At 37.0% G+C, this 20,105-nt stretch overlaps 1 protein-coding gene across 1 annotated transcript in view; it reads left to right on the top strand.

The window, feature by feature from the left end:
- LOC133521817 (uncharacterized) overlaps window positions 1-20,105 on the top strand; it is a 207,839-nt gene that overhangs the window by 167,665 nt on the left and 20,069 nt on the right. Inside the window, exon 4 of the mRNA XM_061856897.1 lies at window positions 1,772-1,911. Within this exon, the coding sequence (XP_061712881.1) occupies window positions 1,772-1,911 (140 nt within the window). The remainder of the gene's footprint in view (window positions 1-1,771; window positions 1,912-20,105) is intronic.

The raw sequence follows: 20,105 nt of genomic DNA on the forward strand, positions 1-20,105 counted from the left end.
ATTGAAAAGCGTATTTCATCTGTGCAATTCTATGAAAATATTTTTAATTCCAATTTTCTCGTTTTCAGTTCATGTGACAAACCGAATAACTGCATTTAAAGCCACCAGTAAAATTACTGCCCGACGAAAGGAATTAATTTTGTTCAGACAAAATCATTTTCTAGCGAATTCAAACATATCATTTTGAGAGAATATTTTTGAATGTGTCAATTACGTAGCATGCAATATTGCTTTCATGCATTTTATATGCAACAAAATTTAAATGTACACGCGTATAACGTGTATAATTAAAACTGTTACAATATTATGTTAGTAAATACACTTGAAGACAATATTGTATTTATTGAGGTTTTGTGGGGCTTTGAGTGACCTATTGTGACAGCCCTTTAAAGTTCATTGATAATGCCCGTTGAATCCAGGAAATTCCTGATTCTTTGGGCCGTAATGTTCTGCACCTCATAGGGTTGGAATACGTGCCGCCCTAAGTAGGTACCTCTTTTCGCCGTCAATAGTCCACAGGAATAGAAAATGTGCATTGCATTTCCCTCTGACTCCTGGCAGAATCTGCACGTCGCATCTTGTTTCTTTTCAATTTGAAACATGTGTTTGTTCAACTTACAGTCAATATTCTAGTCACCATGTAGGTTTTGCATCTTTTGAGCCCTAGAAAACTTTTCAGCAGTTTGAAGACTATATGACGATATTGCCATCATTTTATAAAACTTTTTAACAACCCCTTTGAACGAACCCGTTCCAACGCGTTTATTTTTTTACTCTAGTCCATTTTTCAGGCCAGTTGGGTACCAATCTATTTATTTATTTTTTACTGAGTTATAGCTAAATATACTGGCGGCACCCTTCCCTTTCCTCCCTCCAGGGGGTGGATTTATAAAAGTAGAGTAGTGTACCTAATGGATACTCTTCGGACTTAAACTTTGCATCTAAACATACAAACACACACAAAAAATCTAAACATACTATACTTTTAGTTTCGTAATTATGCCAAAAGAGTTACTTTTGCATTTATATTAGCACTAGATGATGCCCATGACTTCGTTCGCGTGGATTTTTGTATATATGATTGTTATTCTATATGGTCTTTGTTAAAATCGTCTTAAATAAAGCAAGTTTTTGGCACAAAAAAATTTGGGTGCAAGCTTTTATCGCTGACTGTATTTTTCTTACCCCAAACACAATTAGGTTGCATTGTTTCATCAGATCACAGAGTTTCTATGACCACCTCTTGCCTTTATCATCAGATCAGCTCGACGGTATTGCATTCTCACCCGAGTTACAGATGTATGCAAATTTTCAGCTCCATCGTAAATCAGGAAGTGGGTCAAATTAAGCTTTCATGATTTGACCCACACTAACTAATAAACTTACTAACAGGGCAAGTTAAATAAAAGGTTGTAAAAAGCTGTTGAAAATACGTGACATTTGTGTCACAATGTCTTCTACCAAAGTGTCTACTCCCTCAATCGAAAAAAATATTTGTTCTCGATACAAACTATCAATCTCCCCTCAACCCCGTCAAAGGAAGAATTTTCCAAAACAAACTAAAAACCCGCGCGATTTACATTTCTTCCGTCGGAAGTTTCACGCGGCGCGCCATATCTTTTATCACCTTCTAATATCTTGGCTTTACACTCCCGCTTAATCAAGGAGATTAGCAATGACCTTCGCTCCAACACCCTGCATTGCTTCACAGCCGGGATATAACCTTCAGATTTAAAATCACTGACGTTAATATATTTTTCCCTTGTTTCAGTACTACCAGAGTACGACCCATTAATTACGGGTCTACCAACGCTGGTGCAAACAGGCGAGCAGGCGCTGATCAACTGCACGTCAGACTATTCGCTGCCTGCCGCTACGATAGATTGGTTCGTGGATTCCGAACCACAAGAGGTAAGACTTTGTTCCTGATTATGAGTCTTCCAAGAAAAGTAGCAGCTGCCGAGTACCCGATCTCGGGTATGTCCTTAAACTACGTTCAAAAGAGAGGGGTACTGTCTTTGTGTGATAGGCCACAGCACACTGGACGGCATTCCAGATCTAGAGCAGAGCCCAGCCGGGGAACCTCCACCTTACAGAAAACCTCAGTTAAATAATACTAGACCCTACTCATAGTATAATATTGTGTTCCTGCCGGTGGGTAAGGTTGAGGTTTGTTTATTAAAGAAAAGTGCCTGGCTTACAGAGTGCATGTTAGACTATGTAAGAAGTAAGTACATAGTCTGTACCGGTACCTGTGCCTGTAGGTGGTAAGAACAAGAACATGGGATAATCCATTCGCTCCGCTAGATAACAAACAATGCTAATAGTTGATTCCCGCACGTCTCTTCTCATCTCCGCTCAGAGTCAAGGATGACTCACGTTAGACCGGGCCGGGCCAGGGTCGAGGCGTCTAACACGTCATCTTCTATGACGGCTGATCGGTGATCGCGTGGTCGTCAGTCGACCACAGCTGCTACCCCGGCCACTTCTCGACGAGTGGCATGGAAAGTAGGCAGAGACGTAGTGTGGCCACGTTACTTGTCATGCCGCTCGTCATGCTCCTCGTCATGCCCACTGCTACCTAATTTGTCGGTTTTTTGGCGCGAGTTAATGGACCGGCATTATGAAGCGTCGCGATTAGGGCAGTGTGTAACCAAAGCGGGCAACATTGCGGCGGTGCGAGGAGTAGAGACAGGAGCAACGCGAGAAGCTTGTGTGGGTATACAGTGCTAACCGCATATTGAAATTGATCCGCGCAAAAGTACGAGTATCCCAACTTTATCATTACTGCTAGGTAAATAGTTCGCTTTATAATAAAACACCTATACCTACGTGTAAGGAGCGACTGAAACTTTAGGGTTGAAGAGGCAATTTAAGAAATTGAGAAACGATTGTCTAGAATTTCTTATTATTAAATTAGTCCAGTAAGTCGTAGGACTTATTGTTGAGACTGGTTTCTGAAAATTATTACTTTTAGCTCTTAATAAATGGCAATGCTAAAATATTTCGTCAGAAATCTATTCAGTAAAAGCAATGCTTGGTATTGTGTACGAATAATAACTACCAATGAAACTTGGGTTGTTGAAATGTGAACCTTTGGACATAATTCAGCTGCCGATTGCAGAACAATGCCAAATTCAATTGAAGAAATTTTAGCTTTTCTATTTTGTATGTAATATAATATTTTTATGTATTATTGCCAGGCAACGTAAAATGTTGTAGTTATTTCGGTGCAGCGTAGCTAAATTAAGGGAGCTGATAGAAATAAGTTCTAAAGAGATGATTAATAATTGAATAATATGAACCTTAATTATTAAGGTTCATATTATCATTTAATCCCGTCACGTACAGAGTCAATTTTTTTATTCATTTTTTTAAAAGCAACTGTCTGCAGTAAAGAAAATAAGCATTAATGTATTTATTTGCAAAAATAAATGAGAGCGCTCTGAAAAGGGCTCAAGTCTTTACAGAACACTCGGACCTTGAATAAGTTGAAAAAATCGAATTTTGACATATATAAGAGTGTGAAAAACTGACTCCAGATTTAAAGCAGAGGGCTCAAAAGATTCGCATCTTAATTATACTCTGCATATTTTAATTTAAATGAAAATAAACAAAATCTAAAAAAAGTTGAAAACATTACATGATCAATTAATAAAGGTTAAAGTCAGGTTGTTATCAGGGTACCCGAAAATGTACAAATTGTTTGTTTACTTTTATTTAAATACCTAAAGATACACAGTATAACACCAGATAACTATCAAGTTTAGTTTTTTTTATGTAACTTCCTATGTATTTTATTTAAGGAATTCTATTTATTTCGAGTAACATGACTATACAATTTGTAGAATACACTATAAAACTTAAAACCTAAATCTAAAAATAAATAATACTAAACTTAAAATAAAATACTAAAAAATATCCCCCTGCGGCATGGTGCCGTAGATACTGGCAGCATTTCCTCGCTGTATTGCAAGACTAATTCTTTGAGCGAGGAAGCCTGCCAGCTCTGCGGTCGCCGGTGACCTCTGCTAACCTTTTTATTTAATATGCTTAATTTCAAACTGGCAAATCTGCTAATACTACTATGTATTTGATATCTCGACTGTATCGTAGCCCGATTTCCATAAATTCCCTACATTGTCGGATAAATTCCGTTCATTTCAGTAAATACGTAATATCTCCGAATATATTGGATTTGCAGCTATTGTACCGAATGGTTCTGTGTTATTTGCTCCAATTTTCCTTAAAACGCAAATACTTATTACGTAAATACTTTTCGGAGTACACCAACGTTATAAGTCAATATGACGATTTTAAATGGGTACAATATTTCAAATACACATATTTTATAATAAATATTATAGTACATTATTACACAAATTGAGTAAGTCCCACAGTAAGTTCAATAAGGCTTATGTTGAGGGTACTTAGACAACGATATATATAATATATAAATATTTATAAATACTTAAATACATAGAAAACACCCATGACTCAGGAACAAATATCCATGATCATCACACGAATAAATGCCCTTACCAGGATTTGAACCCGGGACCTTCGGCTTTATAGGCAGGGTCACTACCCACTAGGCCAGACCGGTCGTCAGATCATATTATATATGTATTCATGTATATATGTATTATAATACTACGTATTTATGCATGTTTATTGATAAATGTAGTGTTTAGATAGTGATTTTAAGTCTCTGTGCTCATTTTCTTTTCTACACCAATTGTTCGAGTCTGTTTGGCCCAATGGTTGACTGGTAGAGACCGCCTTAAGGCATTTAGTTCGCCATTTGTATTGTGTAATAAAGATTAAATAAATAAATAAATGAAGTAAGGATGCTAAGCATAAAGAATTTCGTATATTGACCCGTCTATTCCTACCTCTAGATATCTCATTCACATAATAATATTGCGATCCCGCTCGCGCAGTGGCGTCATTTTTTATTTACCAGTCGCTTTTCGGTGAAGGAAAACATCGTGAGGAAACCGGACTAATCCCAACAAGGCCTAGTTTACCCTCTGGGTTGGAAGATCAGATGGCAGTTGCTTTCGTAAAAACTAGTGCCTATGCCAAATCTTGGGATTAGTTGTCAAGCGGACCCCAGGCTCCTATGAGCCGTGGCAAAATGCCGGGACAACGCGAGGAAGAAGGACAGTGGCAGTGGCAGTTTGTAAAACGTTGTACTGTAAAACGTTGTACGATACATGTGCGAATAGGTAATTCGCAACTCGTGTCGATTTAAAACACTCCCTTCGGTCGTGTTTTAATTTATCGCCACTCGTTTCGAATTTCCTATTTTTCGCACTTGTATCGTAATGTACTATTACAGTACATATGGGGCTACTTTATAGCACTAGTGCGAGAAGTAGCATACGAGTATTACGTTACTGTGTCGAACATTTAAAGAGCCATATGTACTGTAAAACGTGGTACGATACATGTGCGAATAGGTAATTCGCAACTCGTGTCGATTTAAAACACTCCCTTCGGTCGTGTTTTAATTTATCGCCACTCGTTTCGAATTTCCTATTTTTCGCACTTGTATCGTAATGTACTATTATATCGCTCTTGCATATTCCAGGCTGCGTAGCCACAGTGCAAATCGCTACGTAGCGATCGAAACAATACTGTCACTGTCGCACATATATGGAAGAGTGATAGAGAGACAAAGCTATTCGTTATCGTAGCGATAGCAATTTTCACCTTGGCAAGGCCGGCCGGGCAGATAAACATTTTCGGTTTTTCGATATAGGCCCGCCCTCTGATTATCTAATACGTACAAGCTAGGCATTTCACTCTCAATATAAATACCTACATTATACTTTATAATATTATCTGTATCAATAATTGAATCCTTTTCTTTGATGTTTTCCTTTTATCTTTGGATGTAGAGGAAGCAGATTGTTCTCTGGAGATGACAGGCGAACACGCTGATAAAGACAAAAATGTTGCTGAATTGTGTTAGCAGATTGTCTTCTGGAATTTGGAGATGACAGGCGAACCTGGTGATATGGGCAAAATATTCGTTGCTGAGAAGTGTGTTTATTTTACTTTATATAACAAGTTATGACAAATGACGTGATCGAAAATAAAAATAAAGGAATAAAGTGGGTCAAAATAAATCTATCCATTTTCTCTGTTATTGTATACTTGTAAACACTTTATTGCACAAAACAAGTACATAACAAAATAGCGAATACAATGAATGTGTACAAAGGCGAACTTATTCCTTTAAGCGATCTTTTCCAGCTAACCTTTAAGCAACTGAGAGAGATACATAGAAGATGGTAGTCAAACAAATTTTGTACATGATGGGAAGTCGTCAAGTAGTAGTGTAGGTTGCCACAGAAAATAGTTAAAAATCGTAAAAATGGACCGAAAGCGTAAACAGTTTAGATGGCTACCATTTTTTTTGTAGTTGGTTTAGCTCACTTTTGTCATACAATATAAAATACTATTTTCACAGCTAATCAAATAAAGAAAGATTTATTTGGTTACCTGTTCTAAATCAAAAATTAGACCACATTATGTACAAGCAGGAATTTGACCCGATTTTTTCCTTCGTATGGACGCTGCTCTAAAATTAAAAGATAAAAAATGGTTGTAGCTTATCTATCCGTACACCATAAGGATATTTCTCAATTTTCTTTATTCAAATTAAAAATCACACGGCGCATCCCATTTGTCGAATTCAGATCGAATGGCCTCCATCGGTCTCGAACTCCTGTAGCCCTCACCGCTTGATGGAATTTGCCTGAGGTGGCCTTTTTAACTTGATCAGACCATCTGTGTTGGGGCCCTGGGGTCTTTCACGTTCCATTTTTCCGAGCATGATCACTTTTATTAAACTTTCATCACATCTACGCATAACATGACCAAAGTAATAAAGAAGCCGATGCTTAGTAACCGTCAATTTCCTCGATAAATGTCGTTAATAACCGGCAACGTCATTGCCATCGCGATTAAAATGGTTAATCGTCACCAATTTTGTCAAGGAAATTTGACAATAACATTGGAAATATAACGAAACGGAAGACCCCGTAGTTCCGTGTTCTTCTCTCACTCTCACTGAGCGTAAGGATGAGCGAGATGGCTGTACGTGCCCGGGATCGCGGATATCATGTTTTAGAATTTTTTTTCCTGGAAGTTTTAACAAAAAAAGTAATTGATGAATTCAATCAAACCTTGGAGGATTTAACAACTGGCGCCGGTCTGTAAGTCATTAATGCGGATTGGGGACTTCACATACACCTTTGAATTTCTTCGCAAATGTATGCAGGTTTCCTCACGATGTTTCCCTTCACCGAAAAGCGAGTGGTAAATAACTTCAGCGAAATTCTAGGGTAAACGTTAGGTACATTTTATTTTATTACCAGCAAAATGCTAGAATTTTCGATAGCGGCATAACGCGTGGCCGTTCAACGCCAAATGACCCGACCATGATTACTTTGTTTCACGATATGGCTTTAGGTCTCGATATGGTTTTTTTACTGGCAAATACGTAACAAGCCTCTTGTTATGCATGTTACCTAGACAAGAGCTCTTAATTGACCGTAGCGTTAGGGAAGGTATCCGTTTTAATTCGAGCATTTTTCTTTTCATTTCTCCTCTAAAGGTCGCAATTATTAACCGATTCTCGTGAAATTTTACCACCAGATTCAATGACTAAATAGAGTTTTTGTTTTTTTATTCAAAATGTAGAAATTGACATAAACGACTTAAGTGCCAAAAGCATCTATAGTGCTTAAGACCATTATGAATTCAATGTGATATCGACTCGACGAACTATGTACCTATTTTCTGGTAGTTTGTAAGTATTTTAAATTACAATATACAATACAACATAATACATTTTTTAGTAAAACCTAAACTAAAATAAAAATTCACCCCTCGGCAAGGTGCCGTAGATGCTGGCAGCATTACCCCGCTGGATTGCAATACTAAAACATGGCTCCAACTATATTTGTTATTAACCAAGTTAAGGAAGCTTGTCAGATGCGTGCGAATCTTTCCACCTTTTTGTTTACACGTCTAAGGGTATCGGTTTTGTATGATTCACGGGTAGTTTCACGAGACTTAAATCGACCGGGATATCCTGTGATGTGTTTGTCTAAAAAACCAGTGGTATCCGAATCGAACACGCGTAGTGTAGTGTGCTTTAGACTGACCAACAAGTGTCATCGCGGCCAGTGGTAACGTTGAAAGCGAACGCAGCCGACGCGCACGAATGAGGGTAGACCGAGCGCGGTCTACACAACTTTGACAACCACCCGCTATCTCCAGTTACCCGTGAACAAGATGCATGTATCTGCGTCGAAATATCGGGAGCTCAAAAACAATACAAAAGGTCCATATCCCGGTCGATTTAATAAATATAAATATTATAGGACATTATTACATTGATTGACTAAGTCCCACAGTAAGCTCAATAAGGCTTATGTTGTAGGTAAGGTAGACAACGATATATATAATATATAATTATAAATACTTAAATACATAGAAAACACCCATCACTCAGAAACAAATATCCGTGTTCCCGGGACGATCAGCTTCATAGGCAGAGTCACTACCCCCTAGGCCAAATCGGTTGTCAAAGACCGAAGAGATCGTCGAAGAAAGAGAAGAGAGATTTAAGTCTAGTGGCTTAGTCTCACTTGCAGGCATATCAGCTTATTAAAAATTAGTTGATATGGGTCAGCACATTGTTACTGATGAATTCTCAACAACTTGAGACTCCGGTGCCGTTGAGATAGAACATTCTTATGGTAAATGTTTATATGTGCCTCCCTAAGGTTTGTAAACAAAAAAGAAGGAACGCTTTTATTAGGTCGACCCAGGGATCGGAACCGGTTTTTTGCAAAAACATCGAAATAACCATATATTTCGGTTTATTTTATACTCAAAATGTAGGACTCAGTTGTGTTTTTAGATAACGACTTCGTATTATTAGATTGCCCGATTAGGAATTAAATAATTAACAAAGAACGAAAAAATACCGTTTTCGTTCCCATACAAAAAATACCGGTTTCCGATCCCTGGGTCGACCTGTATGTAACTATGTAATGGAATCTAAAGTAACTAATTTAAACATCTTCCAAGGATCGTAGCGTCATGAAAATTGGCAGCTGTATGTAATTCTGATCACAATACAATAATATGGTACTGTCAAACTGATCTGATGATGGAGCCGGAAGATATGAACTGGAACTTCATGATGGAATATCGTATCATAGCTTTGTTTGGATTTGTTAGAAAAGTCTTATAATGAACTTTGACCACGATTGGGTTTCAAGGTCTGATGATGAAGCCGGAAGATAGGCACTCGCATTCTATGGTGGAATATCATGTCATAAGCGTGTTTTTCTAGTGTTTTTTAAAACTATTAATTTATTTGACAAACTTCCTTGGCCACGAGATCGTCCATACAAAAAGAGAAAACGTTTTTCCACTCCTAAATATTTTCCATTCTCCATATTTTTTTAGTATGTTATTGACACAATGAAAAACTAGGTTTATAGGTTTTCATTTTTTTCAAAATTTGAAATACATTTTTAAACGTGACGTACGCGTTTGCGTTTAGTCTCATTTTGTATTGGATTTAGAAAGAGCGCGCCAAGCGGGATGTTTTGGAAACTCAAAATCCTATACAAAATGAGACTTAACGCAAACGCGTTCGTCACGTTATGATGTCGATCAAATTTACACTAGGGGTACTGAATCAAAGTGATTTGTTGAGATTTAGTTAATGGAAAACGTTTTCTCCCGAAATGGAATTTCATCGCAAACCTATTCTTCCCTCTTAAGAGTGAATCGAATGTTGATCTGTAATTGATACGATATGCACTTGACTCGACTAAGAGCTACATTCATATCGGTTTCGTATCATATCACAAATAAATTCATTTCGAATATGCCTCCAGTATTAAAATTCAGGAAAGTACACACTCAACCTCTCTCAACAATTCAAATTACCAAAACTTTATAAATATACCAAATATTTCTAATAATTAAACGCTGTTATTAATTATCAAACAAATAAGCCTTAACATTTCTCCTTGAATTATATTAAAAAGGACGTATGTGCCATTTAAATTATACGCCAGTTGCGTCATTTATTTCGAAGTTGCATACTTCGTTAGAGTCAACCGCGAATATTAATAACATCGCTATACGAACACTCGCCTCTGTTTAACAAAAGTACCTGGGCGACCGAGCTTTGCTCGGTTATAACTATTTATTGTAATATGGTGGTGTATAGGTGATAATCTTAACTACATTTTTTTACTAAATTAAACTTGTCTAAAACAATAAAAATTAAAAAATTATATATAAACTTGAACATATAAAAAAAAACAAAAGTTAGTCACCGGGCGAGATTCGAACCCGTAACACTCGTTTAGCAGTCCGCGTCTTAACCCGCTGGACCAGACGGACAGTGGCCGGCAATACGAAATTAGCGACCATAATCTGCGTCGAAAGAAAAACGCATGAAAACTCGAAAACACGCGTTTTCCCAAACATAAGACTAATCTAGATCGATTGTTTACCCCCAAAAACCCCAATATACCAAATTTCAGCAAAATCGTTAGAGCCGTTTCCGAGATCCCGGAAATATATATATATATACAAGAATTGCTCGTTTAAAGGTATAAGATATATACTCCGAATCAAGTAAGTAGCTGAGAGCCTACCGCGAATCTTACTCTGTTACTCTAATTAAGCCTTAATTGGAGTAAAAGAGAAAGACGTTCGAAATTTGAGAACTTTTGTGTTCGCGGTAGGCCCTCTGTGTTTTTATTATTATGTTCGATTTTAATCGCAGATCGATATTAGTATTTTATACAAACGTGATATATTAGAGCTCTTTAATCGAGTACCATGTTTAAGTCCCCAATCCGCATTGGGCTACCGTGGGGACTATCGGCCTATATTCGAAGAATGAGATACGATAACGATTAGTTCTGTTTGAGATAAGTTCTCATTTAGATATCGTTTGTATGTCGTATAATTGACAGAAGCAGCTCAATTCGGGCAACTAATGGCACTTTGACGTTAGAAATATCGTAGATAGATCTTATTGGGATGACAGCGGAATCAAAATAAACGTCAATTTTGACATGTCGTTTAGTTATCGATCCTTTTAAAGATCTTTCCAAGATCTTAAACATGTCTTAATCATTCTTCGAATCGGGCCGTATAGCTCAAGCCCTCTCGCGCATGCGTGGAGCACTGTGCCTAGCAATGGGACGTATATAGGCTGAATTATGGTATGATTATAATAATGACCATATTTAGGCAATGAAGCCTGCTAAGGTACGAGATTGAAAAGCTTGATTATATCACTATTGCTTAAAATACTTTTTCTCAGAGTCATCTAAAATAATACTTTTTTTACTATAAAACCTTATAAAAATTGGTAATTATCTCAGTAGACAAAAATGTAGTACAACAGACATAAACGCGTGCCTATTTAGTACGGCCCCGCGCCGGTTTAGTCTTTCCGTAGTTGACGACAGCTTATCGAAATAAATATTTTAGTTGAGTTGGGAGCCCATACATGAAAAGTACGCTATTATAGTTTGGTATACGAAATCTTAATTCAACCTAATGGTCGACGAGTAGAAAAAAAAAATAAGTACGAAGGAGGCGTACGAATGAGTGATATTAAAACTCAAATCTCAGCTGCTCAAGACTCTGCTGATATATATCCTCTTAAGATCACGAGACATTGGTTCCCTTTATACCTAGCATCGCTGGTTTTAGGGAATAAGTTGCTAGCATTTGGCTCGGTTTAAATAATTAAGAGTTCCAACGCTCGTCAAACTCATGCTGGGTGTACATTACGAGAATATTTACAGAAGTCTCACTGAGAAACGACTTTGTTGGGGAATTTAATGAACTGGCTGCTTCGACTTTTTGGTTTACGTTATTCATTGGTATGCATCTCCCTCGAACTTAAGTGTATTTATTTTTCTTGTCCTATCATGTAAACAAACACTTCTCGAAGGCATTATCATACTTTTCTCTGGAATTACATAGTAATCATCACTTATATGTTGTTGTATACTTAAAGAAACTTACAACACAAAGTATTGAAATCAACTAAATAACCACTGAAAAATATCATTTTTAATAAGATTTTCATTAACAGTCGCAATAACGGATCATCCGACATTACGAGGTCTATATTGTCTATGAATCGTATTGATGGAACATCACGATTAATTGTCGCATTCCATTCATCTTTGTCAAACTTTGTCTCTTTCACTATCGGTGAGAGCCTCCCCGTTAGGACGTGCACATTTCTCGCCTGGCCAGGTGCGAATGAAATCAACTTGTACAATTTGTCACAAAGTAAGCGCTTCAATTTTGGAATGCTTATAACATATCTTTAGTTAAAATAAATCATTGACAAGTACGGTATCGAAACAAAAATACAGGGTGTAATGATACTCCGAAATTATTTGTCCCGTTTATGCTATTCACTGTTCACATGCATAAATCTAATTTATTTTTAATTTAAGCTGCCACAAAATTTAACACTAAGTAAAATGAGCAAAAAAATACAAAAAAAGTAATATCAAAAACAAAACTCGACCCGGAAGCGTGAACGCACGAAATTCGTCAGGGTTGTCACCCCGGTAATTTGGCGGCCATTTTTAATTTCGACGTGACTCCGAAATGAGAGTGCTGCAGGGAAGTCAGTGGCGGCGCGTGACAGATTAATTGGTGGTAAAAGCGGAAAAAGCGGAAAACTGCGGCTTTTAGCGTTTGGTTAAGCGGCTGAGTGACGGTAACGCTAGTTTTTATTTTAAGTGGTAAGGAGCGGCGTATTGTGGTCGTTTCTCCATAGAAACGTTATTATTATCTCTTTATTTATCTTGTGTCTTAGATTAGGCATTTTATAATATGAATATAAAAGTAAAATACAACAAATCATACAAAAATAATACAAAATACATATAAACACATTATAAAAAACCTAACCTAGGGTGCCGCCAGCAGCGGGGCTGGGCTCAAGCTGCCGGTGGTCAGGGCCGCAGAGAGAGGAACCGGCGGACTATCCGCGCCGTGTCCAAGATCACCGCCTTCTGCATCTGACCCTTGATCCAACCACCTAGCGAGAGTCTCTCAAGGTGTTGGTCGAGACTCTTCGCTATGAGACCATTCGCTGAAACGACTATCGGGACAATGATCGTCGAATCAACATCCCACATTATTATTATTATTGTTATATGTACTTATTTTATCTTCATATTTCATTTATATTTGTGCCTATTAATTTTAAGCGTCAAGTCTTAGTGTTCTTTACATACCCTGTGCACCATTTATGCTTCTCTGTTTGGCCTAAAGGTTGACTGGTAGAGAATGCCGCGTGGCATTAAGTCCGCTTCTTGTCACTGTATATTTTTTACTGTGCAATAAAGTTTAAATAAAATAAATAAACGTAGTCCTCCTAATATCTTCCCTACACATGCCCAGGTATTCCCACAAGGTCAACACAACATAGAACACGGCTGCACTTACCTCTTGCTGAGATCCAAATATTTAGGCATAATGCGTACTGTATGGGTATTCATGCTTATAATAAGTTACCGAGCGACCTAAGGAACTGTATGCCTAACCAGTTTAAAAAATCACTAACTAAATGGCTATTAAATAAATGTTTTTACTCCATAAGTGACTTTCTGAATAATGACAAATACGAGTATGATGAATTGTAATTTTAAAGGTTTTAAAATAATTTATTCAGCTTAATTGACTTAATGATTTGTAATTTATTTTATCGTGATTTTAATTATTGTTATATAATTATTTGATTTGATTGTATGACATTTATTTAAAATAACACTTGCACTGCACGCGTGCTATCAAAATCGTTGCAAGCTTGTCCTGGTTTCACTATATCTGTGTCTCGAGAGATTTGTTATTAAAATAACTTATCACACATCGAAATTATTAATTGTGTTTTCGGCGTTGCAAAACATCTCTTCTCTTTTTCTTTGCCATGTCCCGTTATTTGGGGTCGGCCCTCCTCGTTCGAAGGCGCCAGGTTTTTCTGTCCTGGGTTGTATGCGTGTTGATCTGCGCCCGCTCCGTGTCTTTGGTAACGGTTGTCCACCACGTGGCAAGCGGCCTCCCTTTGCCGTTCTTTTTCTCTGGGATGGCCAAAGCCTTTTTGACTGCATATTCCTTGTCACGTCTCATCACATGCCCGAACCATCTCATACGGCTTTCAGCCATCTTTTCTACAATGAGAGCGACCTTGAAAGAGCCTCGTATATATTCATTTCTCGGACTCAGTCCAGTCTCGTCACTCCCGCTGCCCACCCCAGCATTTTGCGTTGCAAAACATAAAATATCATACATTTCAGAATTGACTTTCTTTGAGAAACTAAATTCAAATGTACTCACAACCTGCTGTTTAAATAACTTACTAAAGTAAAGCCTTGGAACTTCACCAACTTCACGGGGCCCGTCCGTATTTGAAACAAAAATAAACTGAGTCAAATAAGTTGAAATGCAAGTAGTGATTTGACATCTGTATTAAAATATGGTTTTAAACTCGTAAATGGGTTATAAACCCCATTTAACAAATATAGAACTAGCTTTATAACCAGTTTTAACTCTTTACAGTACATATGGTGCTACTTGTCGAAATTTGAAAGAGCCATAGGTACGGTAAAAGTGGTAAAACTTTGTACGATACATGTACGAAGTATGAATAGGAACATCTTCGGTCGTGTTTTTCTACACACGAATTCGCAACTAAATAATTGAATTAGGCTTAGAAGTTAGATTTTTTCACAGGTCCAAGGGATAGTAGACCTAAGTATTTGAAATAAATTCCAGCTTGATACCTCCACGCGTTCCTGAGAAAAAGAGTTTTGACAGATAGACAGACGGACGGACGGACAACAAAGTGATACTATAAGGGTTTCCTTTTTTCCTTTCAAGGTACGGAACCCTAAAAACGACTGAAGGAAGTGTTTTAAATTAACACGTAACAATTGCGAATTGCACATCCGCATACATGTGCGGATGTGCAGTTCACCGTCTTACAGTATATATGGCCCTTTGAATTTTCGACATAGTTAAGTAATGTGCTAACTATCACACTAGTGCGGTAAAGTAGCACCATATTACTGTGAAGTACTATTAATAAACAGCTTTAACTCTTTACCATATACGTTAGCCATATAAGGCAGTGACAAAATTAAATTTTATTGACAGTAATTTTATGTAGAAATATTTTTAAGTGTATCATTTACTTTTTTCCAAGCACTAACAACTATTGGGTAAGGGTTATTTCGACCTGGAATCAGGTACCTAACAAAATATATGAGAAAATTGTATCGGTATAGCCACTATCAATTAAAATGGCACTACCAGCAAGGTTTGGCACATCAGACATAGGAAAAAGGGCGTTTCCAGATTTTTAACATGGTTATACCAAAAAAAAAAGAAATCCAAAGTGGCGGTAATTTCTTACAAACTTTGACTACGAGTTCATATTAAGGTACCTTTAAAATTCTCAGATATAAATTTTTATCATAATTAGAATATCTAAATTTTTCCTGGGACATACCATTTTGGATCTACAAGCAAATAAATAAAAAAAGCTGCCAAGTGCGAGTCGGACTCGCCCATGAAGGGTTCCGTACCATTTATGACGTATTAAAATAAACTACTTACTAGATGTCGTTCAAACCAATTTTCGGTGGAAGTTTGCATGGCAATGTATATCATATACTTTTTTTAGATTTTTCATTCTGTTATTTTAGAAGTTACGGGGGGGGGGCACATTTTACCACTTTGGAAGTGTCTCTCACGCAAACTATTCAGTTTAGAAAAAAATGATATTAGAAACCTAAATATCATTTTTTTTATATCATATACCCCACACGTATGGGTTTGATGAAAAAAAGTTTTTTTGAGTTTCAGTTCTAAGTATGGGGAACCCCCAAAATTTATTGTTTTTTTTTTCTATTTTTGTGTAAAAATCTTAATGCGGTTCATAGAATACATCTAAGTACTTACCAAGTTTGAACAGTATAGCTCTTATAGTTTCGGAAAAAAGTGGCGGTGACATAATCGGACAGACAGACGGACATGACGAATCTATAAGGGTTCCGTTTTTTGCCATTTGGCTACGGAACCCTAAAAACAATACAATGTACCACAAAAAGGTTCAATAACACACACCTCGTTAATTGATTCTCGCAATCAACAAACCAAACAAATCAATCCAACACAATACAATCAACACAACAACCTTTATTCCAACACAATAGAGTACACTTTCCCATAAACATGTCAGCTACACGACCAACTTACAAAATGTAGTCGGAAAAAACCTTAACAGAATTTTCTCGTACTTTTTTATGGCTTTTCTATTACTGGCCCTTTTTTATTCGTGTTCATTCTGTTCAAAAATTCGTCGGTTTGAACAGCTCCTAATAGGGTTGTTTCCAATTTTTTGAAACGCTTGTATTACGTTCTATATTAAATAAAAGTTGCCCTAAAATTCGACTTTTATACTAAAAACGGCTTTAAATATGTTAAATTAACAAAATATAATTCGACGGATGCTTTCGCGCCCAAAACGCTCTTTGAAAATTGTGTGACGTCACAGTTTACGGTTTGACACATAACTACATACACACGTAGAAGATACGAGCTGTCAACTGACATTTGTCACTTGTTGTTTATCGCCTAACTGTCAACAGTGTCAATCCGAGAGTTATGACGTCATCAGAATCTTCAAAGACGTTTCGAGTTTGGTCACGTGACGTGTGCCAAAAGATATTTTAAATTCAATATTTACAAAAATATGGTCATTACAGGTCCCCTAAAAGTAGTTTAACATGTTCTTATAATCAAAAATAATTTATTGGGATACATATCTGCCCTAAGATTTGTAGATAGAAACAACCCTATTTTGGGCAAAATAAATACAAAATTTTGATTTAACCCAAAATAGTATTTTATACAATCGTAATATAATAGAAAGCTTTCAGTCGAGTACCGGGTTTAGGCAACGAAGCTTGCTAGCTTGCTGAGTTGTCTAAGTAAGGTGCGAGATTGAAAAGCTTGATTATATCACTATTGTATATAATTTTTCTATACTACGTCGGTGGCAAACAAGCATACGGCCCGCTTGATGGTAAGCAGTCTCCGTAGCCTATGTACGCCTGCAACTCCAGAGGAGTTACATGCGCGTAGCCGACCCTAAGCCCACCTCGTTGAGCTCTGGCAACCTTACTCAGCGGCAGGAACACAACACTATGAGTAGGGTCTAGTGTTATTTGGCTGCGGTTTTCTGTAAGGTGGAGGTACTTCCCCAGTTGGGCTCTGCTCTAGATCTGGAATGACATCCACTGGCTGTGCCCTACCACACAATACTTTTTCTATGAGCCATCTAAAAAGCTTTTTGACTATAAAACCTAAATAATAAATGAAAATTAGCTGATAAAAATGTAGTACAAAAGACATAAACGCGTGACTATTTAGTCCCGCCCCGCGCCCGTTTAGTCTTTTCTATGGGAGCGCAGCGGCACGTGATTGGTCATTTTTTTAGCTGATAACAGCGTATCGAAATGAATATTATAGTTGAGTCGAGACATACATGAAAAGTACACAATTAGAGTTTGGTCTACGAAATCTTATTTCAACCATTATAGTCGACGAGTAGAAAAAAAATGTTTTACCTAGTTTACAATTGAGTTAAGAAAATACAATACACTTATACAGAGTGATTTTGTTATTTCTGTCCATATTCTGAGAGGTAAATAACAAATATGTAGGTCATAGTAAACAATTTTTTCTATGGAGCCAAGTGAAATCATCTCTGAGGAGTGAAATCTTCGTTCGCAGTAAACAGTTTGCCTCCTCTTTTTTGGTACGGACGGCTAAAGAATGGAACTCTTTTAAACTCTCGGTAATCCCTCACCATAGTGGTTTTCTCTTCTTCCTTCACCGTACAAGCAATCCGTCTCTGGAATTCGCTCCCTCTGACGATCAGACAGGCTCCAAGCAAGTTAACTTTTAAACGTTTGCTTTATAACCACGTGCTAAGGCAGGCGTAGTGGGAATGTCGGTAAGTAACCCATAACGCACGTGCAATTGTATGTATATGTATCTATCCTTGTTTATCCATATATATGTATATATTTATGTACTCATAGTCATAAGGTATAATGAAACACACTATAGTATTTATTTAGAAATTTTATTTCGCTTAAAATTTACGGTTTCTTTTTGTTTAATTCTCACTGCACCCACCTTGAAGTTTCTCTGTTTTGCCTTATGGTTGACTGGTAGAGAATGCCTATTGGCATTAAGTCCGCCTGTTGTACTCTTTTTTTATGTGCTATAAAGTTTAAAATAAATAAATAAATAAATGCGCTCCCGCCATCTGTATTCCCTGATAAATATGACCTCGGTCTCTTTAAAGCAAGAGTTAATAGGCTACTACTGAACCGGCGAGCTCCATCTTAGCCCCTGTCTTCACTTTCCATCAGGTGTGAGTGACTTTTAATATAAAAAAAAAACATCTCTCAGAGCATGGCGGGACATACAAATATCACCGTGCATTCTACAGACTTATAAGTGCAATTTCACCTTCGCATCATACATTTAACCCCGTTGGTGTTGCATCCATAAGCTATGGTAACCGCTTACCATCAGGCGAACCGCATGTTTATTTTCATATGTAGTGATATATAACCAAAATAGTAAAATAGACGAAAAAAATAGACAACAAAAACAGTCTCTTAGAGCGCCATCTGCGACCGCAAATGTTAAGTTTGTAATTGTGGGACGTGATTACGGTCAGCCAATTGATTTCCGGTCAATTTAAACCGGAAGTTCGCGTCATTGGGCAATTGGCAGCGTTAGATTTATTGGTCGTTTGGGACTCGGGTGATTTGAGACTTATGGGTTTTGTTGCTGAGGGTTTATGTCAAGGGCGAAGGGTTTTTGTATTGTGATAATAGTACATTGTCCAACGAGGGGGGGGGGGGGGGTAAGTGAAATTTTGCAATATTCTTACCCCCAGAGTTACACACAATGTTTTTCATCACACTTGCGAAGAAAAAACTAAATTTTAAGCGAAATAATTCTTAAATACGGTGACATATCAAACTTTTGTCCGCCATTTTGTAATTTCTCGACAGGTTAGGCATCGAGGGCACAGACCTATTCGGCATTCAGCCACGATTGAAAATTATGTAAAAATATTTTAAACGGCTGTTAAATTAATCAAAGTAAATAATTTTAAACATAAACAAAATATTAAATTACGAACGTCAGTATTTTAGAAGTAAAACTCGTTTATGCTACTTGGTTTGTATGAATAAGATACATAATTTAAGAAAAAATTTTTATTACTTAGTAAGTTCAGTTATTTTTTTAATTACTTAATGAGTTCCGCAATTTTTATTCAGTGCATCTTAGAAAAATCGGGATATAATTAAAACAGTAATGGTACTTGAGTCTGGCTACCGAAATATTACACAAATTTTTGGCGGGAAATTAAAAAATAAACTTGGGCTGGTCACACTTTGTGTAGTAGAAATTATAGTTTTGATACTAGAACATATTTTTGATTTTCTGTGCACACGTAAGGTAACTAAGGAAATCTGTGAAATATACGTTGACGTGCACTCAAAGTCAGCTCACATAATTCTACCACTATGTTAAATACAAAGACAATGACATGTTTCGCCAAGATATATTTATATATTTTATATTGTTAAATCAAATTACTACTGACCAGTCACTTCACTCCACAGATTTCTTCTAAATATTGGTTTTCAGTAACTCGTTACGTTCCAATGTTTGGATTTTATTGATATTTTCCAGAACTTCTAGTTTAAACGTTTCTTTACACACTTGTCCTGTTCATGAGATTCAGGTATTAATAAATTTACATACTTAATTTAAATTATAGGCAAATGTTTTTTTTTATATACTACGTCGGTGGCAAACAAGCATACGGCCCGCCTGATGGTAAGCAGTCTCCGTAGCCTATGTACGCCTGCAACTCCAGAGGAGTTACATGCGCGTTGCCGACCCTAAACCCGCCC

The sequence above is a fragment of the Cydia pomonella genome, chromosome 10 (genome assembly GCF_033807575.1).
Source record: "Cydia pomonella isolate Wapato2018A chromosome 10, ilCydPomo1, whole genome shotgun sequence".
Lineage (NCBI taxonomy): Eukaryota > Metazoa > Arthropoda > Insecta > Lepidoptera > Tortricidae > Cydia > Cydia pomonella.